We start from the raw sequence: 8,697 nt of genomic DNA, 5'->3' as shown, positions 1-8,697 counted from the left end.
TTTCTTGTTTGATAAATGAAACACTTGCAGTGCTTACAATCAGAATTTTATTATCCTTCACCATTTAATACCAAGAGAAACAATTTAATATCAAGACACTGTATTAGCTGTCAATAATGTTATCAATATTGCTTTCAAACAGATGAAGCTAATGCCTAGCAGGGCCAGGTCACTAATAAGCAGATCCCAAGGGCAGCTCATTATTGTTAAAGTGAAGAGGCTGGGCGTAACTACTTCTCTCTGTCCAGCTGCCAAAACTTTAGTTACTAAATTCACACAGAGTCCTTGCAGCAAAATGAGTGAAATCTCCCCTCAAGTTACATSTAGCATAGCACACTAAGAGGCTAAAGTCTGCATAAAGTCCATGGTTTTCAAATCTTGATACCTGATACTAGATTTGAAATTGTGACTAGAAGTTTTACAGGTATTGGAAACTTGCAACCACTGAATTCACAGYTCTCAACCACAGTGAAGGACAAGACATTGAGGTAAATTTGTAAAAGCCTCTTTTTAAAATGTTTAACTGAAATKAAAATGTTCATTTGAAAATGACAAGTTTAGTGCAAAATCTACAGTGTCTTCCATGGTCTGAACAGTTTATGTGGAAAGAAACTTTATTTCATGCAGTGATAAATTCAGTTTCCCAAAAATAAAACTTCATTTATTTTTGTGGGTATATAATAATTATTAGTAAAAATATAATTAGGCACAACATATGCATCTGTGTTCTCAAAAAGCAGTATTGTAACTAGCTGTTAATCTCTGCTTACATGAAAGCAATTTTCAAAAATATCACAATGATCCCCAGAAATTAAAAGGGTATCAAATAAAAACACATCCTTCTTAAAATAAGCAAATGTTTAAGAGTCAGATTCATTTTCAGTGCTATGAACCTCTTTGGTCAGAGTATTTCATTTTTAACATGCTTCTACTTTTGTACCTCCAGCAATTTTAAACATATATATTTTTGATTTTAACAGCTATAAAGTGACAGGAAATTTACAAATTGCTATTTTTTGMCTTTGCAATAATAAGTAGCACTATTGTATGTGTTTCCTTTCTGCACTGGCAATTTAAAAGTCTATAGTGAATGCAAGAACTCAGTGGAAAACAGAGAGAGCTGTTCCAAATAATCTCTTGACAGAAGTCTACTTCCTTCAGCACCTGAAATTCTCACTGTGCACTAGTGAAACATAGGCACTCCACCACAGAAAACAATACGAACAGGCATTTGCAAGAGCCTCTTAAAATACAGTTTGCCCCACCTCCTTTCAACACTAACACAACACAGAATATAATAAGGTACACSTTTCTGATCWGGAAYGCTCAACAGTTCTCTAAAATGCTCRCAGTCTGCTTCCGACACAAGAGCCCTTGCTGTCAGAAGCCCCATGAGACTCAGACATGTCCTGGGGTTTGGCCACCTCAAGCTTATGTGGGTGTTCCCTGTCAGGCAGCCTCAAGAAAAGTCTCACAGGGAAACCAGAAACTGCTGGTCTAGGCCAGTACTTCTCAAGGAAGTAAAAATTAAGCTCACAAAAAAAAAMCAGGTATCATAAATTGCAGAGTAGGGTCAGACTCAGCTGTCCTTCAGCAGGGCCAGGCATTCTGACAGAATGAGAAACCAGAATTGACAGAATAGTCTGAAATGAGTCCTTTTGACTGATGCTATGACTGCCAGCAAACCAAGTGAACTCCTGTAGCCCAGCATACAGAGAGTATAAACTGATACTCCCACTCTTCCTCCCCCTTCCCTGACATTCCACCACAGCTGCACATGGAGGACTCCAGTTTAACCAACGTTTGTTGTAGCTGCCTCCTATGTCCTGCCACACTTTTTTGCTGTTAGACCTTTCTTTATCCATTCCTACTGAGAATGAACATTGAAAGCTAAGAAATAAAGGATTGTGTAATGCTGTATTTAGGACCCAAAGTGTGAGCTACAGGATACGTCAGCAGAGGAGAAATGAAAACCTGAATAAAGGTATTAATGAGAACAGTACTGAGATGAAGTAGTATCATCTTTCTCCTTTATATATGCTTTGCTGAATAAATAAATGATTACCACATAAGGTAAAGGAAGTCTATTCATTCCTAGTCCTAAAGCAGATGCAAACAGCTTGACAAACTTATAGCTGCAGGGGACTCTTAAGTCACGGCTCATTACTAGGGGCAAACAAAAATGCTCACATGAACTTTAGTATTCACACTCAACACTGTGAAACACTGGAACGTAATCAATTTACTAAAGATAGCTSTAGCTAGGATGCTGGGAGGTACAAATGCTTCCCAAACTTCTTTGACTTGACATGACATGGCAAGGATCACCATTCTAAAGCACATGACACTCGATCTTCTGTCCCCTTGCTGCTTCTAAAAAAGCAAGCTGGTTTCCTTTCAGTTTTTCTTATGTCTTCTGTGCCCTGATGCAAAAAATAGAACTTGGACAAATAAATGGATTGCTCTAAAGATAGGATTCAGGGGGGTAGCCTTCAATTCAATAGGAAAAGGATATAGAAAGTTTGCAACTACTATTTTAGTCTCTAAATTAGAACACTAGCTCTTTTGTGAAGTATCCGAAACATCTGTGCAAACAAACATAAAGCAGGACAAAACTGTTCCTCCCCCTAAACTGTCTCCTCCCACAACATGCYATATTTTGCAGATGTAAGAACACCTTCCCTGTTTGCATACACTCTGGTTAGTCATTCTTCGTGTGGTGAATTAAAGTATAATTCTTAGGCTGAAGCAATATAGAGATGAGACCTCAAGATGCATTACCCAAGGAAAAATATAGAGCTGAGGGAATCACACTTGCTACTCACACTGTGCACRCCCAGAGCCTTCCAGATGGCAAAACTCAGCAATCCAACTCCGCACCATGCGTAGAGTGAGCCCCATCCCAGGGCTCGTAAGGCCAGTGATGAACCACTCTCTGGTAGTGCAGCTGTGGCAGTAATACCCTAGAACCAAAGATGAAGAGATTATGACAAAGTGAACAGTAACTGGAAAAAAAAAGAACTAAAAAAGTTGGCAATTTAGATTTTTTCCTGACTTGCCAGTTGTACTAGTGTGACTACAGAAAATCTTATGGCTGTCAGCACACCTGAAGAGCCAAGCAAGGGGCCGGATGAACTGCCTTCCTACCAGGAGCAGCTTTCACGGCTGCCAGKGCCACCTGGGGATGACTTTCATTGCCCAGAAACACCAAAGTCAGCTGTTTCATGGGCACAAGAATCCAACATTCAGTTATCTCACCAGTCAAAATAAAAAAGTGAATCAAAACCAGTCCCAAGCCTTTATGCCAGTGAGAGCTGAACACGATCATGGTATGTCATTGGTTTTGGTACTTTTTCATGGGAGGCAACCAGTGGCCTATAGCTCTTTATCTGCACTTCAGAAACAGCACATTGGGAAACTGCAAGAACATGAGCAGCTTTCATCTGGACATGGAAAAGGTGTAACCATGACCCAGGAACTACCTTCAAGGAGCTACAACTCTGAAGAAGCTCTGGAAACTATTTAGGAAAATTCTGYAAAAGCAAACAACACTGAACCCATCCCACTGCAGAGTTCACTAAGCAGCAACACTGAAAATGCTCTGTGGTCTCCACACTTCTCATTTTTGTCAGAAGACACCTGCAAGAGTATTTTTAATCACTTGTTAAGATACTGCTGCACCGAAGTCTGCCATGGACATGTCCTGAAAACACAAAATACTGTCACTTGGAAAAGCCACCTTAGGCCAAGAATGGAATCTCAGCCATGATGAGGTCCAAACTGCAATGAAACTTTCTCTGGCACAGCACATAAATGTACACTGGAGCTTCCAGGGGCACCAGGCACATGATGGGTGACATCAATCCATGTGCACCTCACACTCACTGCCAGCCACTCTCGTCTCACAATGCCCACCACACTGTACCTATCTGGCACAGCAGGGCTTCAACCCTTGCAGCGCACAGCATCAGTGAGACACAATTCTCCTGCACATACTGGAAACTGCCATTCAGAGGGTTTTTCCCCACAGTGAAGGATCACTGTTTAATTCTTCACATGGAAACACAGATTCCAGATGGTAATTCTTAAAGATGGGCATCCATGGTCCTTACACAACTCAACAGTTCTACATACTGGGGTATTTTGGAAAAAAAAACCTAATTCTTGCTCAGAATAACATACATCAGATTGCACACATAAAATTATATCCAGTAAAAAATTATTTAATTTATACTCTAAAACACTGAAAAGCRAAATTAACTTGTGGAAGGATCACAAAAACTTTTCTCCAATACATGCCAAAGAAAAACATTCTTTTACTCATCACAAAAAAGGGGGGGAAAGTCTTTTATATTCTTGCTTTTAAAAAGCTTTACATTTTTGCTTTCCTATTTAAATGCCTCTTTTTCTTCTTTGATACAATTAAACATAGTTAGTGTCTACCACTATGGTCAGTCAAACAGCACCAGCAGTTTTTCTCCTCTTGGCTTTATATTTATTGAAATGTTAAAATGATCCTCAGWCAGTCCTCAGGATTGACACTTTCCCTTAGCTACCCAAGGACAAGCACACACTTGGAAAGGAAACAAGTAAAACATATCTTGACCCTTATTTATTCCAATTTGAACATCCAAAAGTGGAAGCTGTTAATAAAAACAGTGCTCTGTAAGCATACACACACACAAACAGCACAGATCTCTAGTCACGCTATAATACCAGGTCCTATTATCTCCTTACCAYAGATAATGAACTATTATAGCTCTTTCAGCAGAGACTGCTCTGAGCAGATTTGAAATGTTGATTATTTTTGACATTTTTCCTGCTTCTATAGTCTAACCACATATATCAACACTGTGAAAAAAATTGCCCAATTTGGAAGATGGGAAATGAATGGACAAAAATATCCTCTACACAGAATCTTTAAATAGGAGTCATTATCTGTGGAAATTGCAGGCAAAAAACCCACCCGAGTACTATTTAAATGCTTGATTGTCCCAGAAAAACAGCAGTAAATGGAAACAATTGATCTGGTTTTACTAACTGCAGTCAAACACGGCTCAGTCACAGGCTGATTCCTTAGGGTAATGGTACTTAAGTACACAGATAAGGGTTTCTGTAAACAGGACACTTGGTTAAATGATTATTAGATATTCTGTTCAGAGTATCAAGAAAACTCATTAATGAAATGCCAAAAAATTAAAAAGGACAACAGTAGCATGGGAGAAAAAGATGTCACCAACAAAACACCATTTTTAAGAGAATTAAGTTTTATTCACTAATCTGTTATTTTATATTCAGCCTGTTTTCTCATCACTCCCGCCTCTATTTTTTTTTATTATTTGATTTAAAAAATAAGCTTTTAAACAATATTTGAATCATTCCAAAAAAAACAGGCTAGAAAAAAATAGGGCAGGATTAGCTGATTTGTTTTCCAAACATATGCTGCTTTTTTTGTTTTGTTGGTTGTTGTTGTTTTGTTTTTCTCTGGAAGATATAAACAGGAAGTGGGAGAAGAAAAAATAGTAACGTTTTTTTATTCAAACACAGGTCTTGATCCTGTAACTGTCCCCTTGAGTGTAGAGTGTGTCCAAAAGGAAGCAGTGCCTAAAATAAAGAATGTTCAATAGTTTTGGTTGATTGTATTCAGCATGTCCTCTATTTTATGTGACCTAATCCATTGTAAAATTAAACACCTGGCTAAATGCTGGTAAAACTGGACAACTTCTCACAAGGAGGCTGCTGCAGCTGAGCATTTAATTTTAACACCCTCCTCCCCAGTAATTTCTTCACTGAAGGTTTCCCCAGTGGTTCATCACTAAACAGTATAATGTAATTTCAGTTTTTAAGTCAATTTGGGCATGACTCCTAATAATGCTTATATTTACTTTAATTCACTACCACAGTGGGTACTGCATAGTACTACAGTAGGTGCAATTTCAGCTTTATCTCTTGCTAGTAACACTGGTGCTACTCTACAAGAGCAGGGTCTCATACTGTTGCTTCCTGAACGCAGTCATGAACGCAGCCATGACACTGTGAGACTACAGGTTCCCCTCTAAATTGCCTTGGTTTTTTTTTTCTCCCCTAAAACTGTTTCAATCTAACCCAGGCTGCATTACGTTTGCTTCCTGTTTCTACCTGACTTGCAGGACACCATTTCACAGACACAAAAACTGGCATGAGGCAGAAAAGGTGCTGAAATAATAGGTCTCACATTTCTTCCTAAACACTAAGCAACAATTCTCATTCCTTCACATGTTCCCCCAAGTTTGTGCCAGCATAATCACTGTAGTTGCACAGTGAAGTGGATTAAATGACTGATTTGGACTAAAACTAATGAAGGAAATTTAAAAAAAAAACCATTAATTAACCAGGATCATCTCACCAACCCAACAGCACATGTATCGGTGTCATCACTGGAACCAATAAATTACCAGAAACTAGGGSCTGGTAGAATTAATTCTTTCAACCCCAATGCAGGCTATGTTGGCTTAAAGTACCTGTCAAACTATGGTCTCACCTTAACATTGATAAAAGTAATATTTAAGCATTGAGCATCTAAGAAGGGTGCAATCTTCTGTAKCTATTATYATATATAATRTATTATTAAAAGTTATKTGCAGTAACTAATTATAAATTTAAGAAACAATGCTAATGCAAAACTTCACTGGTACCTCAGGGAACTTCTGAGAGTTAAGCCATTCTTAAAGCCTAGACTTTCCTTTTTAAAATTCCTCACCAATAAGTACCTTGACAAAAAATAGTTTTCTACACTCTGTAGTATTGAGGATGAAGGGCCCAGGAATCACAGATTTTTGCTACCAAACTGTTGTAATTCATTTGCACAAATAGCAGCAGATACAGTTTTCAGCAATAATCAAAATGGTATATATCACTTGATGACATTTCCAGAATATATATTCTTGCATGTTAATGCAATGTCACTCTTGATAAATTTCACACTGATAACAGGACAGCTCAGACATCCAGAAGTATGTGCAGACTGGAAAAAAWGCAATGCTCAAGAAAAAGGAAGTTTTAAAAAATATGTTAAAAAAGGAGACAATTTCCTTATTGTAATATATTTCYACAGYTTGTGAAATAACTTYTTATTTTCTRWTTCAAAAAAGAAGTGAYTTTTGTTTCATGCTTATTGTTTCTRTAATGGCAATGGATGAGTAATGTCACAGCAGCCTACAGAGGAAAGCAGGAATGCAAATGAAGGATCACATGTTCTTTGACCACAATGGGAGATTATGAGTGGTCAGAGATGAYAGTTCTTTTATAAAGTAAAATGGAAGATTTTTTTTCTCTTGATATGCATTGAATTAACTTGATATGTTATCGAATAATCATTTTTAAAATAAACACAACTGATCAGTTCTTATTTCCTTAAGAACATCTGTAAGTAAGAGCTTGGTGGATATGAGATTGATCAATTTTAAGGACCTATTTTTGGCACTTTGTGCAATAACGAAGAATTAGTGAGGAAAAAAAAATCCTTCAATTAAATATGCTGTGTTTCAAACTAATATACCAACACAGTATAATGGCCAGCTTTGCTTTGCAGCTCTTTTCTTCAGAATACCCAAGCAGATCCAGTTAGTAATTGACTGAAATCAGATTAATTTTGGCCACCAGATCTCACAGTGCCAAGCACTACTTATTCTCATCCTTCCCCTTAGACAGTGGGATGGGAGTGGAGAGCTTTTTTTTTGACTAAATGATTACACTTACACATTCCACAGTTCACAGACCTTCTACCTCCTCATTCCCATCCTTATTGCAATCACCTCGCTTCCAGAGTCGCTGAAGCAACGTGAGACCACAAGGTGAACTGGATCACTGAGGCTCATGTCTGAAGTGTGTCCACATCACAGAATCAAAACAGACCAGAAATTATATTCCACTATGATTCCAGCAAGCAGTGTAAGCAATATGTATTTCAGCTAAGCTCAAGTACTAAAGTATTTAGCAGAGCCAACTCTGAATTGATTTTTAAATTAATCCTACCCCTGCACTGAATTCAATTAAGTCTAGTGCTCTTATCATCAACTTTGCCAAGTTCCGCATCTATCATCATGTCTATAAAGCATTCAATGCACTCTTATTTCCTGTATATCACTACTGGAAAACAGCTTAAAGCRACAAACCTTACTGAACCAGTCTGGGTTCTTCTTTTTTGTCATTGCAAGCGTGGTGCCAAAACCTGCTATCATTCCTGCTGTAGCAACAGTACCTAGAAAAAGTCCACCTGCCAAGAAAAATTGCAGAAACAAAAAAATCAAGACTTTGCTACTTAAGGGGAAGAAAAAAAAAACAACCTGTTTAGAAAATGAAATATGAAAAATTAAGATTGGTCAGYATATGCTGAAGGAAAAGGCCCAGTTGTCTACATGTTTAATACTAACTCRATGTGACAAAATAGCAAGACAAAGAATTAGTTCTATTAAACAGGACATTTTGGAAATAATGGCATGTGTATATAATTTTAATCCGCACACAAAAATTCAAATCCCAGAATACTTTTTCACAATACTTGGAAATTTCTCTCATTCCAGAGCCAGGCTACTAAAATCATCTTGTTCTATGGTTATGCCTCACCCTTCCCCACCAATTCCTCTAAAGACTATTTCATTAGCAGTGATTGTTCTTCAGCTTTATGTTCTAATATTGTATTCAAAATAGAAAGAAAGA

At 37.7% G+C, this 8,697-nt stretch overlaps 1 protein-coding gene across 1 annotated transcript in view; it reads right to left on the bottom strand.

Annotated features, from left to right (window-relative positions):
- The window catches only part of TMEM242 (transmembrane protein 242), a 24,514-nt gene that overhangs the window by 13,687 nt on the left and 2,130 nt on the right, over positions 1–8,697 (bottom strand). The window contains exons 2-3 of the mRNA XM_057364862.1: positions 8,154–8,254; positions 2,826–2,963 (exon numbers count right to left, since the gene is read on the bottom strand). Of these exons, the coding sequence (XP_057220845.1) occupies positions 2,826–2,963; positions 8,154–8,254 (239 nt within the window). The remainder of the gene's footprint in view (positions 1–2,825; positions 2,964–8,153; positions 8,255–8,697) is intronic.

Source organism: Malurus melanocephalus, unplaced genomic scaffold, assembly GCF_030028575.1.
Source record: "Malurus melanocephalus ecotype Western Australia unplaced genomic scaffold, MMel_1.1 scaffold_43, whole genome shotgun sequence".
Classification (NCBI taxonomy): Eukaryota; Metazoa; Chordata; class Aves; order Passeriformes; family Maluridae; genus Malurus; species Malurus melanocephalus.
Note: the sequence above shows the minus strand (reverse complement) of the source record. Positions and strands in the feature narration are given on the sequence as shown.